Source organism: Gadus chalcogrammus, chromosome 18, assembly GCF_026213295.1.
Source record: "Gadus chalcogrammus isolate NIFS_2021 chromosome 18, NIFS_Gcha_1.0, whole genome shotgun sequence".
NCBI classification, from domain to species: domain Eukaryota; kingdom Metazoa; phylum Chordata; class Actinopteri; order Gadiformes; family Gadidae; genus Gadus; species Gadus chalcogrammus.
Genome location: NC_079429.1, coordinates 15,775,604 through 15,790,713, shown reverse-complemented (window position 1 = coordinate 15,790,713; position 15,110 = coordinate 15,775,604). Strand labels below are relative to the sequence as shown.

The 15,110-nt window shown below is 43.5% G+C and overlaps 2 protein-coding genes across 3 annotated transcripts in view; both read right to left on the bottom strand.

Moving 5' to 3' along the window:
* LOC130371860 (zinc finger protein 385C-like) overlaps positions 1-3,500 on the bottom strand; it is a 47,284-nt gene extending 43,784 nt beyond the window's left edge. Inside the window, exons 1-2 of the mRNA XM_056577720.1 lie at positions 3,493-3,500; positions 2,468-2,607 (exon numbers count right to left, since the gene is read on the bottom strand). Of these exons, the coding sequence (XP_056433695.1) occupies positions 2,468-2,607; positions 3,493-3,500 (148 nt within the window). The remainder of the gene's footprint in view (positions 1-2,467; positions 2,608-3,492) is intronic.
* Positions 3,501-5,963: 2,463 nt separating this feature from the next.
* On the bottom strand, positions 5,964-13,626 carry LOC130371546 (ras-related protein Rab-5C-like). 2 transcript variants are annotated; one of them, XM_056577360.1, is made up of 6 exons: positions 13,463-13,626; positions 12,657-12,947; positions 11,144-11,295; positions 9,535-9,657; positions 8,890-8,983; positions 5,964-7,746 (listed from the first exon to the last, which is right to left on the bottom strand). In XM_056577360.1, the coding sequence occupies exons 2-6, from the start codon at positions 12,808-12,810 to the stop codon at positions 7,616-7,618; spliced, it is 654 nt and encodes a 217-aa protein (XP_056433335.1). In that variant the 5' UTR covers positions 12,811-12,947; positions 13,463-13,626; the 3' UTR covers positions 5,964-7,615. The 2 variants fall into 2 exon arrangements, with proteins under 2 accessions (XP_056433335.1, XP_056433336.1); XM_056577361.1 differs by having other exon boundaries at positions 13,452-13,620.
* Positions 13,627-15,110: the final 1,484 nt, after the last annotated feature.

Sequence of the window (15,110 nt, the reverse complement as noted above, 5' to 3'; positions counted from 1 at the left end):
ACACACACACACACACACACGTAGAGCTATGTAAATCCAACAGTAGCAGGTCTACATTACAACCCCATGGGTGGATAGCCTGTTCATTTAAATCCTCTATTTGAGATGACTTTAAGATGAAGCATGTCTCAGCTGTAATAGGGTGATCACCATGATGGTGATGACCAGTATTATTGAGGCAATGAGTGGTGAAATGCCCATCTACATCAGTACGCTACGATCGATAAAACACACTGGATCTTTTTTTAAATATACTTATACAGCGCTTTTCTAACCTGTGACCACTCAAGTACCTTACATTCAGCCATTCATGCAAATATTCATACATAAACAACGGGAATCTTGCTCAGCGACACCTCAGGAGCCAGGTATTGAACTAGCAACCTTGGGGTGTCAAACAAAACCTACCTTTCATAACCACTGCCGCCTATATATAAAGATATTTAACTCCATAACAACAAAAGGCTTCTTTCTACATTCTTAAATTGGGAATAGATTCAAATAGATCAATGAGTTAATGAGTGTGTGTATAAATGATGCTAGAATTCAACCAACTAATTATTTTGCACAAATCGACCTGCAGTAAGGCTTCATATCACCTTCCGAAGAAAGCTGATCTTTGTTAGCCAGTCAGAGACAAGCTACGTTTTCTGTTTTGCAAGTCATTGTGCTCCTTGCTAGCATAGTATAGTAGTAGTGGTATATACATTTAACAAAAGTAAATTAATGAAGCACAAATATCTGAAATCTGATCGGTTATAAGAGCAACGCGGTAAATTAATCGTTGTTTCTGAACCATTTTCCGAAAATAAATGAAAAAACAATGGAATAACAATACATGACCTCCTAATGTACACATTTTACGATTTCAGTGTTCACTATGAAATCAGGGGCCCTACCTCAATTAAATCATGCATGTTAGCTCAGAATTTTCGAGCAAACAAAGCACCAACAATGGAACCACTATTTGAGAACGAGTTTTATCCCAACTTAAAACCAGAAACTAAGCTGCTGTCATCAGAAATAGTATTTTTTATTTTTAACTTAATTTTTTAAACCATTGCATCACCAATATCTTAAAAACTCCATGTCAAGATTAATGTCTATAGCTAGGGGGATTCTGTGTGATATATTTTATTAAAAATGCAAGTCAAAGTGAAAAACCAGAAGTTAAAAACAAACTGGTAGTCCTGAGATTATGGAGCGAGTCAACCATAACTTAAAAATAACATTAAAAAGGACATAAACTACAGTTCTCAATTGGACCATGAGAAACAGCTTATTGGTGCGACAGTCAATGCACCCTAACCTTTAGGGGGCAGCAAACTCACAATCTTGGCTAGCATGCAGTTGATCTTTAACTTGACATGGTATGATGTCGCGCGGGTTCTAGCTTATGGGTTCTGGGTTGTGAGTGTACAGACAGCAAGGATATATCATGAAATGCATATTTTAACTTACTAATTTAAGACAGAGTTAGCAGTTAAAAATATGTAATGCATTGCGTTACAATCAATCAGAATCAGGTGGTCCACTTCCCCTATAGCTGTTCTGGTAGGCCTAATACAAATGTTGTTAATTTAATTATTATTTTATTTAAATATACAATGAGCTATATGCAATCATTTGTTTTTAATTAACAACTGATCATACTCCTCATTCACACATTATGACAATATCATTTTCACACACAATGCCTACGCAAAAATCCATTGCACGCAAAAAACACACACGCACGCACGCACGCACGCACACACACACACACACACACACACACACACACACACACACACACACACACACACACACACACACACACACACACACACACACACACACACACACACCTAAATGCAGGTTCTCAGAAAAACGATGCATTTATATTGTTACCACAAAGAGAATATTGGTTTGATAAGACATTTTTTTTTCCAGAAAGCTGATACTGGGAGATGCATTTTTTCACTCTGTGCATGTGCTTATTAACGTGAACCGGCTCAATTGCAATAGGCCTACATTTTTATTCCAATCTATCCTATATTTGTTAGTCAATGTTTTTTGTCTCGGATTTGATATTCAAGTTCAACACGATCAATACAAAAATACCCAAAGAATAGTGTGTAAGAATACAACACATATTGGGTTAGGGTTAACGACACATCTGACTTTGCCGTGTAAAGTTGTACATTAAGCTATGTCGTCAATAAACATAAACGAGTGACCACACAGGAGAAATGAAAGCCTTGGTCGAGCAAGTCATGAGAAGTATTAAAGAGCAGCCAACCTCCCTGTAACCGCTCACATCCATCCGCAAATAAAATGACACACTTCGACACGCGCACCGCAGTGTCACACTAAAACACAGTCGCGTGTTCCAATTTCAAAATGCCTCGTGACGTGGGTCCGGAAGAATGATTGTCTTCAGTGGAATAAAAGATGAATCATAAACGCTTTAAACGCTTCTCCCTACCTGTTCGCCGGCGTCGTCCGGGGTCTCCGTTGTGACTGGCGCTCTGCACCGCGCGCGCATGTAGGCGTTCGGTCCCACGCGCGCGATGACAGCAAGCGGGAGGATGGCACGCGCGCGCGCCGTTCTCTGCTTGTCTCGCGCTGGCGGAGAGGAGTCAAAGCCCCGCCAAAAAGGTGAACGGAGAAGAGAGCGCTTACGAAACCTATTTTTGTTGAGAGAAAAACCAAGAAGGGGTAGGTGGACAACGATTTACATGAATTATAAATATTTTTTTAATTAATATTGTTAAAAACGATTCACTTGTTTATTTCTAGCCTCGGAAACAGGCGGTGTGCTTTGCAGCAGAAAGGCTCGAGGGCGCGCAGGCCTTATTCAAACATAAAACGCATTTAATACGTTTTAATATTTAGGGTGAGTTTTCAATGTGTCAAGATAAATACGCTTAATTTGCTTCAAACATATTTTGGTTGGCGGACAATAATTGGCGTCGTCAGATGGCGATAGGCCTATGTGAGAGATATGGAGGACTTTGAAGACACAATAGGCCCCGAGATTTTCAATATTCTGCACGGGATTTTTTTTCACGTGAAGGCGCCTTTTGGAGAACATTCGTGCATCTGTCTGGAGGTCTCGTGCGTGGCAAACGTCGGCGTTTCAACCTCCCGCGTCAAACCTTAACATCCACCACCGTGATCTCCTTCTATTAATACCCCGACGACAACAGACCGGCTACTTAGCGGAAGATAAACGGTCCGAGGGGGTCACGGCCGAGGGGGTCACGGGGGAATGCTGACCAGGCCGACCGGTATCAACCTCGGACACTTTCAAATCCACCACCTCGCGGGTGTGGTTCGCGCGCACTGCACATCACCCTGAGATCATTCATCCAATCCCCGCAGTCACCCCCCGCCCCTCATTAAAATAGCGGGCCTGTGGACATGAGCGCGCGGGGCCTCTAGTAGTGGGATCGCACGCGGCATCGGACACGCGGTGTTGTCCGCGCGCCGCGGCAGCAGCTGTCAGACCGGACCATGATGGATGCTGTGTGGAAACATACTTGGAGTTTGAGATATGTCCTTCCCATGAAAGTCCTCTGGCACCTTGCCGAGCGACCACAAGACAGCCGCCCTAAAAATAAATGGCTGCACACACACACACACACACACACACACACACACACACACACACACACACACACACACACACACACACACACACACACACACACACACACACACACACACACACACACACACACGCAAACACTTGTTCTTATAGGCTTGATGCGATGCAATGCACGCATAAACGCACCCAAGCACACACACACACACACACACACACACACACACACACACACACACACACACACACACACACACACACACACACACACACACACACACACACACACACACACACACACACACACACACACACACAAGCAGTGACAAGCTGTCACTAAGATACGGCCCCTAAATAAGAACATCCTGGTGTGTTTTTACATCTGTTTGACACAAGAGAGCACTGACGTGCACGGGCGAGGGCACATAAACACACACACACACACACACACACACACACACACACACACACACACACACACACACACACACACACACACACACACACACACACACGCACAAATCCGGATTCATACACACAAACACACACACGTTTCTGTGCGTCTCCTCGCCTTGAATACTCTCAGAGAGCGGCGCGTCCGACATCAGAAGACGCCGCGGCCATCACCCTGCAACGTCATCATGAGGGTGATTATCCTGAGTGCTCTCATCATCAGGGCCCATTTTAGTCCATTTCATGCTGCGTCCAAGACACGCCCCAATCAAGGCTCCACAGAGTGGCCCCTCGGAGCCAAAGATGCCAATCAACCCGTTTGGTAATTGTATTTTTTCCTAATATATAGGCTATTGTGGCCCATACACCGCACGACTCCGAGAGCTGCCTTTATTTTAACGCACACCCACAACACACAGCGCACCGCACAACCAACCAACATGCAAGTCTCGGTAACGGTGGCAGCAACACTACACACGCGAACCCCGTAGGAGTCGCCACAATATTTTTTTTATCAGCACATAATGCGGCACGTGTATGCGTCTACCGGGTTTTAGTTTTTCTATTGGAGTGCAGTGATAAAGTACATTATAGAAAAATACATTAATAAAATAGGTTTAATGCCCCGTTGTATTTGCTGTTGCTGTTTGAGTGCCTCTCAGGCCTCGGATATTTCAGCTGCTTTACAGGCCTTTACACGACCAGTGGTAGGCCCATTTAAACAATCACACAGATGATCCTCAGAATAATGAGACATAGATGAGGAATAAATATAAAACTGCTAAAAGGGGAAGGATATTTTGTGCGCTTTAATCATGTCTTACCTCATTCAAAACAAGCGTTTAAACCAAACGCACTGGCGTGTGGCTGCTACTTTATGACCTGCAGCCTCTCTCTGACCGTGGATCAGTCTAATTTAAGTGCATGTATAATAATAATAATATATTTAAATATGTGTTTCAGAAGAAGAGCTGCTCAGTGCTTTGGGTAAAAACAGCCCAAATGCAAACAATGCAGTGTGTTGTTTTTTTTGCCTGGCAGGTCTCTGCAGTAAATGTTGTTTTAATCACCCTCCGTCTTCTCCACGCAGCTCGTCGTCTCATTTCAGATAAGAAACACATCACAGACACTATCAGCACCCCATCTCAAATTACATCGAGTCTTCTCAGCACCCATGGGTGATAGATAAGCCTTATCAACCCACCCCTCTATGTCCTTGGTGCTAAATAGCATTTCAGTCTGCCCAAGAACAACCAATCAGTGTCCACCAATCCGGCCCAAAATACATTTGGTTTGAGGATGTTTAATATAAGCTGTTTAAAATGCTGCAATAACGTATATTTTCAAATCTACTTCAAGGAAACGTTCAATCAAACATTAAAGCAAAATGTGCAGGAAGAGATAAGCGGTACAGTTATCTCTCTCTCGGCACAAGCTCTGATTGACAGCTCACCAAATGAGAAATCATTTACTGGGAACACAGCGGACGCACGTATCTGTGTATTGCAGATGTGCGTGTGCGTGTGTGTACTGAGTCATTGAACAGGAACCAGTAAGACCGCGGCCAGATTAATCGGTCACAGCCCGCAGACCAGCCTGCAGAAAGCAGGATATGAGGCCCAATCGAGAAGTGAAAAATAATCAAAATGTATTATTTAATGGTTTAATATTCTAATAAACTATAAATTATACCTAATCATGACCATGCATTTTTTTTGTACGGCCTAAATATATCCTATATTTTAAGCCCAAGAATATGTAGGCTTACAGTTATGTTGCTTATTTAAGGCAAATATAGTATACATTCTAGTTTTATGAAGGAGGGCCGACTGCTCCACTTCCTTGCCTATGTTGTAATCTTGGTCTTTAAAATATAGGCTACAATTTATGAAATTAGTAAATATACAAATAATCATATAAACATTATAAACCCATGTCATCAAACCAATTAGATTCACACACATCATTCACACACACACACGCCAATTACTGATGTTTCAAAATATATATTTTTCCCCCTATATTGTATGAATCAAGAGATTAAACCTGGTACAGTAAAGTCAATCATGATTATTTTCAAGAAATGTCTTTTCAGTCGAAACTAACCTTTTTCGTTCATTTCCAGACGTCGAGGGCCGTGGCAGAAAAACCCGAAGCACTTTTCTGCCATCTAGTGGTCGCCATCATGCACAACATTATTTATTAAATATTTGTTACATTTTTCATTATTTTTGTAACATGATTCGGTTTATTCGAGCTATGGGGTATTTATTTTATTAATTGCTAAAATACTGATTTGGTAGGCCCTACCTACTGAACAAATATTTGGGAACAGTTGTGAAAATGGGAAGGGTGTTTTCCCCAGTATCTTTCTTTCAAACTCAGACAAACCCATTTAAGATCACTGAAGCCCCGTAGAGACAACACCAAGTGAGTTGAAATGTGTTTTCATGAATGATATAGTCGCCACCACCCATAACACAGCCACAAACCATAACTTGGAATATGTTGGTGTTTATAAAGATTATCAGCATTAATTCCACGGCATTCAGAAACTGCAATCATGACTTTAAACATGCATGCAAGAGTAATCATTCAATCACTCTTTTACATATACAAGGCACGTCAAGACATCCAAACTGTTCAAATAGAAACAGATCCTTTTAAAACGGAATTTGCATCCCCACCCAAACCTTCCACTGCAACGATCACAAGGCTAAAGACAAACGCAATCTGGATATGAGTCAAGAAAAGTTGCATGTTTTTATTACTTTTTGGTCCTATATATATCATATATATATTATATATATTCTGGTGTCTAACAGCTGAAACCGAACACGACCGTTGTACTCGTAGTAGGTTGTACTGCGTCAACGCACCGCTCGAATTCTGGGTCAATCGCGCCCCCTGGTGGCCAAGAAGCGCCCCAGCATGCAGAGATTATGAAATTACAATCCCTTTATTCTGGTGTTCGTATGTTCAGTGAGAATAAAGAGAAGAAAGAGTGATTTTTACATCTGGAAGATTGAATCAACAGCGGGAAGAGTAAGATTGACTTACTGCCTTTCGCACGCATGCACACACCACACACACGCACGCACGCACAGCTACAAAAAGGCATGAAAACTACATACAGGCATCATTGTTTTAAAATTGTAAGACCGGTCGATAATCTCAAACATAAAAGGTGAAGAGAGACAGACAGACAGGCAGAAATGAGACAGCCAGCAAGGCAGTGTGGAACAGGTAGGCAGAACGACGGTTCACCTAAACAGGTCAACCATCTGAAACATAGAAGTTACAGAAAGATAGACAGACAGACGGAGAGGCCGGGCGAAGACACACAGACGGGCTAGATATCCTGCGGAGTGAGGGATTCTGGGAAACTCCCTCTAGCTTATGATTCTTTAAAAACGTTCCTTTGATCAGAAAGGTGTGTGTGTGTGTGTGGTGAGGGGATCAGATAATCTCATCTGGGATGGGAGGGGCGGCCTCTTCATTCCCCCCTCCTCCTCCTCCTCCCTCTGGAGATCCGGGTCTTTCTGTAGTCCTTCAGGTCGTCCAGCTACGTCATCAGTTGCCACCGCCGCCGCAGCAGCGCCCGCCGCGGCCGGAGGGCGGGGGGTCTTGCAGGTCCACCCCTGCCCGCGTCCGGCCCGCGCTCCCCCCCCCCGCCGCCGGGTCGCTCTTGGGGAGTTTCTTTGCTGCAGGGGAAAAAACACCGGAGGAAGGAGATTAGCAACACGCAAACCACTGCCTGTCGATTCATCGACCCGTGCAACATTCGTCCTTCTGTTCTGTATCCATCTATTCAAACAAACGCCATCGTCTCATTCATCCACTCAGCCACTCATTTTGGGTGCGTCAAACTTCTCCAAAGTGTAGATTTAGCATTCCATCAGAAACTGTGCCATGTGCTAGGGCTGCCTGTGACCTTTTGATGTCACACGGACGTTTTCAAACGCAGAAAAAAGCTACAGACGTACCCTATCCCCAGCCAGCCTGTGACACGGCACACAGAATATCTTAGGTAACCAAAGCAGAATTGATTGTGACCTGATGTGATCTGCCGCTGGTGAAGTGCACGGGCAAGTCGACGCATGGCCATGCCATTTATAGACACCTGGCTGAGCTCAGAAAAATGGCAAACGAGTAAGTCGAGTTTAGGTAGCAAACACGCGGAACGCGTCATTTTACAGGTTTTGGAAAGGACCGAAACCCAACTATGAGCCAGGATTATGTCCTATTACATGGTGACTTTGCTTTCAAAGAGAGAACGTGCCTGCTCTGGTCACTGACAGTTACTGTTTCTGTACTGAATAATATACTCGAGACTAATTTGAGGATCGTATGCAGAAGTCGATGCAGAAAGATTAGGGAGTTTCCAGAACATTCACAGAACCTGGCATAGCAAATACATATACGCCTCTTTACGGATATAGGGAGTTTCTTATCAATGTTTTGAACCGAGATTATATTTGAAGAACCACACCAGGAAGTGGACTTCGGTAAATAGGCGTAAGAGTACGATTATTTTTGAAAACATTATGTATTTATTCAGCATGTCTCTCCCAAAAAACACTTTGTAACTGAGAACTATGAAATTTCGACTTAAAAAAATACACGAAATATTAAAAAAGAAAACAATGAAATCTAAAATAATGTACAGATATGTATCCAGCTGTTCTGCACTTGCTATAAACATTAAATAAAGTAAAAAAGAAAAAATCGATTATATTAGTTTTGTGATTGTTCAACGCTGAAATTGAAATCGTAATTCGATTAATCGCCCAGCCCTATAAGAGTGAAGAGGATGATGATAATGATGATGACGATGATGCCCTTACCAATGGCCATGAAGACTTCGTTGACGTTGAGGGCAGTCTTGGCGGAGGTTTCCAGGAACAGCAGGCTGTTGTCGTCAGCATAGACCTGAGCCTCCTGAAACACATTCAGGTTTAGAGTTGGATTAGAAAACCAACTGATCAAGACAAGACTAACACAAGTGATAAACACCATTAAATAACATCACCACAATATAAATATTATGAGAGATATTCAAGAGACGGCTCAGCCATATTATCACAAAAAAAGGGCTCAAAATATCTAATTATTTTCAAGAAATATATATGTTTAAAACCGATTAGATTTCTTTTTTCATTTAATTCTGAAAAGAGGTATATTCTTAGTCCATTGGTCTTTGAGTAAATGCAGTTCCTCATAATGCTACATTCCCCTACCATTTCAACCTTTGCTAAAATAGTTTCAATAACATTTTACGATTCAGCATTTAGTCATTCAGAGGCATTGCCCAAAGTAACTCAGAGTACAAACATTGACAGAGAGAGTAGAGCATCATGCTCAGGGGCTAGAGACATTGGGGTTCGAACCCGGAACCCTTCTGCTGGGAGACAAACACCCTAGCCACTGTCCTAACATAGTCATTGCAGAGGGTCTAGTTGGAGTAGGGGTGCGGTGGGACTCCTTCCTACCTGGTGCTCCACAGCTCTGGTGTCAGACATATCGGCCTTGTTCCCGGCCAGAGCGATGACGATGTTGGGGCTGGCCTGCCGCTGCAGCTCCTTCACCCAGGTCTTGGCTCTCGAGAACGTGTCCTGGAGGTAGCAACATGTTAGTCTGATAGCGCTCACGCCACGGCTAATGGTAGTTAGCCTGAAAATTATAGTAATTTCAGGGTGGGACGAATAAAGTAACCATATACCGAAATTATTCATTAAAAGGTCCCATGGCAAGAAAATCGCACTTTATGAGGTTTTCTAACATTAATATGAGTTCCCCTAGCCTGCCTTTGGTCCCCCAGTGGGTAAAATGTGCGTTTGATGTAAAACGAGCACTGGGTATCCTGCTCACCTTGGAAGCTCAGGCGCGCTGATATGGAATGTGGCACCATATGTCGTCATAAGGGGCCAGGTTACCTCCCCTTTCTCTGCCTTGCCCGCCCAGAGAATTTGGTCCGCCAATGAGACAATGAGCTACGACCGTGCGAGCGCCACGTGTGTGTGTGTGTGTGTGTGTGTGTGTGTGTGTGTGTGTGTGTGTGTGTGTGTGTGTGTGTGTGTGTGTGTGTGTGTGTGTGTGTGTGTGTGTGTGTGTGTGTGTGTGTGTGTGTGTGATTACACACACTGTAACACAAGTGTTGTACACTTCTTTGTTATTTGGATAACCGTACGGCTGTTGGTGTTATGGCGCACAACACTTCGGTTCTCTGACGTCTCTGGTATTTCCACAACAAGACTCGTAGTTGGGGTTATCTCAGCCATGGTTGAGAAGGAATTTGGGGAAGGAACTTTGGCTTTGCCTCCCTGAAGTACATGAACCGCTAAATGAAGGAGAAAGGGATTGTTGCCCGCGACTGTCTCCCACCGGAGCCCCGCTCGCCGCTGCCCACTTCCGAGGCGGTGGTGCCTCGACAGCCGGGCTCTGACGGGAGACAATCGCGGGCATCAATCCCTTTCTCCTCCATGTCGCGGTTCAGACTACTTCCGATTAATGTGGAAGTGGAAGAACCAGAGACATCTAATATGATAATATGATATTATTTAGAGATAGAGCTCCAGGACTCCCGCCGGAGCACCCGGAGTGTTCTAGAATATTTACGGAACACGGCTAAAGGCTGTGTGCGCCTCTCCATTGCGATACATCCACTGTAAACAGAGCGCATGGTACCGTGGCAGCAAGCTGCTCAGGGCCACACCCCCACCCTCCTCCTTGACCTGCCTCTCGCCTCTTCATACTGGCTCGTAGTGGCTGTAATTCTGCACCACGGCTGAATTTGTGGAACGTCTGCAAATACTGCGATAGGGGCCCACTAATATCTATATTAAAGCATCGATAAAGTAGCATGCCATGGGACCTTTAAGAAAAACAGTTGTGGGATAAAACATCAAACTAACAATATAATAAGTATTGTATTAATATCAACACAAATAACTAAATAAATAGTGTTTTGGAACATTTACTGTACAAAGAACACTATTTACATAACATAAGGCATATATAGGGTTAATTCAAACAACAACCCCGACATCACAAATAACATTCTAAAATGGCCACCGGAGGGACGACGGCGGCGACACTCACCGCGTTAGTGATGTCGTAGACCACGATGGCGGCCTGCGCTCCACGGTAATACATGGGCGCCAGGCTGTGGTAGCGCTCCTGGCCCGCCGTGTCCCAGATCTCAAACTTCACCGTCGTCTCGTCCAGACATACCGTCTGGGTGAGGAAGGCAGCTGGAGAGGAGGGGAGGGGAGGGGATGGGAGATGAGGGAAGGGCCGTTGCCGACCCCCATTGTTTTCGTTTACCCTTCAGTGACTTAGCAGAAGCTTTTATGTAAAGAGATTTACAGTGAATTTATACAGATGCATGAAGGGGCAGGTGTTGGTCAGGGGCGTCTGGCCTACAGGAGTCTGCAGTCTCTGGAGTCTACATTCAATTTAAAACCCATGTGAAAGGCCAGCAGATCTTCCTTATCTAATGAGACACTTCCATGTGAAACATGAGATTTGAGTGGGAGGAAAATAACCCAGCGACGTGGTTGAACCCTCAGGGTTCAATGGGCAGGTTCGCCCCAGAAGCCAAAAGGCTACCTCTCCTCTCGTTCCACACCTAAGTGAACTCTGAGTATACTAGGTGTGTGTGGATATGGGACACTCTGTCGGACCACGAATGATGTCGATGGCAACGTCCGAGGGAGGGATCCGCTTCTCAGGCATCTAGAACGCCGTGGGGCGTGACCTTTGGGCTTGGGGGGCTGGGGATGGATGGGTAGGAGGAGGTTCTACTGAAAAATCATTGAATAGAATAAATAAAGAAGAAATGAACAGTTCAAAATTCTTAATAGTGAACTCTGAACATGAACTAGTTCATTTTAATCTGTGTGAACTGAACTATGAGCTAGCTCTCTTGATGTGTCAACTTACCCAGCACTGGATTTGGTTATCTTTAGGCAGTCTGTTTATGGAGTAGGGCCTCTAAATACCTTTGACTTTTCTATTTCTTTATCAAAAACGTACTATTAAATGTCAATAGCTTATAAATCAGATATCTCTAACCATCCCATGCCCATATTAGGAAACCCCCAGTCCTGATCCTATTTCCCAGGTCTCAGATATTAGACTTTCATATCTAAATATGAATATTAATCAAATTCCTAATTTAGATTAACAGCTAGAGACTGATGACAGACAAGTTCAAATCTGGGTGAACGGTGCCTTTCACTTCCTTCTGATCATATTTATTTTTCAACCAATCATTTTGCCGGAGGCCGGGATTTGTAAGCACGTCATTCACATACATGGAGCATAGAGTCGGCCAGCAGATATAAACTGTAAAAAAGTGTCTGTAGAGGTTAAAACAGCGTACAGACTGGTTACTTTAGATGTACGCTTTAGTTACCTCCCCTACTGAAAGCTTCCACCGTGCGAAAGATTTTACTTTGATAGAATATCCCCATAACAAACGGCACACAGGCTCAGAGTCCTGTTTCGTTCCCCATTTCCCCACTGAAGTTATTCTGCTTTAACATAGTAGGGCTGCTGGCTGACCCCAGACCAACACTGTGATGGTTACCCTGTAGTCCCAGTCCCTTACCTCCGATGGTGCTCTCCTGGTACTCCTGGAACTGTCCCTTGACGAAGCGCAGCACCAAACTGGACTTCCCTACCGCTGACTCCCCGAGCAGGACCAGCTTGAACTGGAAGATCTTATTGGTTGCCGAGGTGGCACTGGGCCTGCTGGCCGCCATGGACGGACGCTGTTATTGGTGGGTTGTCACAAACTGACCCTATCCCAGACACAGACACAGGCACTGGTGGTGGCTGAGTGGACCGAACCTAACGATCCCTCTTGATCTCAGGTCAGCGGCGAGCAACGGATGACGTGCTGTCATGCAGTGACACATAAAAAAGCAAAATGTATTATTATTATTAGCATAACAATTCCAGTAATATCTGGATTTTTTTTAAATAATATCTATACACATACACGCAAACATTATACATGAATAGTTAATGTAACAGTATACAAAATCCACAAAACAATAACGACATTCATGACTTTACAATTGATCATTAACGCACCAAAGTTATATCCCCTATTGTCGCCCCTAGCAGTAATTTGAGCTGGTGACTTTAGGCACCTTGGGGTGTCAATTGTTGACAAGTTTTGACCTTAAACAACAATGGTACGGACAGATATCTAGGGAGCCACATCGGTGAACAATGACTCTCAGTACAGCATACATGATTGTTTAGTGAGTCGTACCAAAGGCTGATTAATCATTTTAGATATTTAGATGTAACTAAAATGACCACAGACCGTGGTTAAATTTAAACTATACAACCTATCAACCAGTGATCGCTTGAAAAGTAGAATTTAAAAGCATACGTTGTCTTTACCGGGATTATTGGGCTGTGCGTTGTCTTTATAAAACAGTTGGATGAAGCTTGACTATACTTTGTTCTGCTTTCTTGACCACTTTTAAGGTTTTATTTTAGCAGCCCATGCTAATGCTAATCCACACTTCCGCGTTTAGGGACCCACAACACTTCCTGGATTCGCCCGTCACGTGATTGTTCGGAGCCAATCAAACCCCACGGATATTACTCAGTATAATCCACATAAAGAGTGCACATTAAAGACGCATTGGAAAACATTTTTTTACTTTTTTATTTACTTTAATTTAGGAAATTATTTTATTATTTTTAGGTGCAATATAGAATAATCCTGTACTGGATTCTTCCTATTTCAGTTTTTTATTGTGTAACCACCAGATGGGGCATGGGGAACGCCAATCCATATTCTGAATAGCCCATTTTATTATACCAGTAGGTCTGTTCTTATTCGTTTGGACATCAACCATTTCACTCGTTTCGGTGATCTATGAGCTTTAGGTCTGAGATTATTTTGTTTTTGTTTTGAATCTCGAGACACATCCAAATGAGTGGGGGGTGGTGGTGGTGGTGGGGGGGGGAGTATATCTGCTTCTGCTTCCTTCTGAGTGTTGACGTTCACATAGATTCAATAGTCAATTATTTGATCATTTTTGGTCAGACATGTCAGACCGACCTCTGATGACCTCTCGTTCACCCTTAAGCAGCGTCCGTCTGCGGCTGACTGTGGGCCAACGACGCTCTCTAATCACTTTCATTACCTACATGTCCCGTCCCACTCTTCGCTGCTGGAAGGCGAGCAGGTCTGGGTATCTGATGTCCGCGGGGCACCACGCCGTAATATGCTCGTATTATATGTCCTCATCGGAACCTGCATCCACTGACTGTCAAAACCACCCTGTTGGCTACAGAGCCAGTAACCCCCAAATGGCTGAACCCCCATCAAGACATGGAGGCTGGGGCGGAGGGGGGCGGGGGAGAGAACAGTGCGCAGTGCAAATTTACTTAAGTGTTTGTTTGTGAATAAATTAAATGCGCATGTACAATTGGGGAACACAATCCATAGAGAGACGTGATATTATAGCCAAGGTAATATGACCGCAGGCAGATGAGGTGGGACAGCGGGATAAACTGTCAGCACACTTCTTCAATGTTTAACGGTAGTCGGCGAGACTGTCCAACAGGTTTCCAATTTCTGGAGAAAGACTCTGATCTGTTCTTGACCTTAACTTAACTTATCTTGAATGCCACCATTTTAATCTTATCCCCTCTTTGTTTTAACTCGGGGAGCAGTTATCTAGTGCTCTAGTCTAGAGCCATACTCTTTTAATGATTAAATAAATAGCAAAAAACAACAAAACAAAAAAAAATCATTTCAAACAACATTTTTTGCATCATTTATATTATATAAATGTCCTGGACAAAATCTATTTATAATAATACCTTCATCTGCAGTGAATCATTCTTCCCATCTAAATAATCATGTCTCATTTGCAATGAATGAATGTCTTCCCTAAAAAGTTTAAATTATAATTCCGTAAGCTTGCAAGTCAGCCCTTCTAAGAACAATTTCAAGTTCATACATTGGGAGGCTCTACGGTCTTAGAGGGTTCCTGTCCCCTGCCTTAAGGTAATGGGCCTAATCCTACTTTAC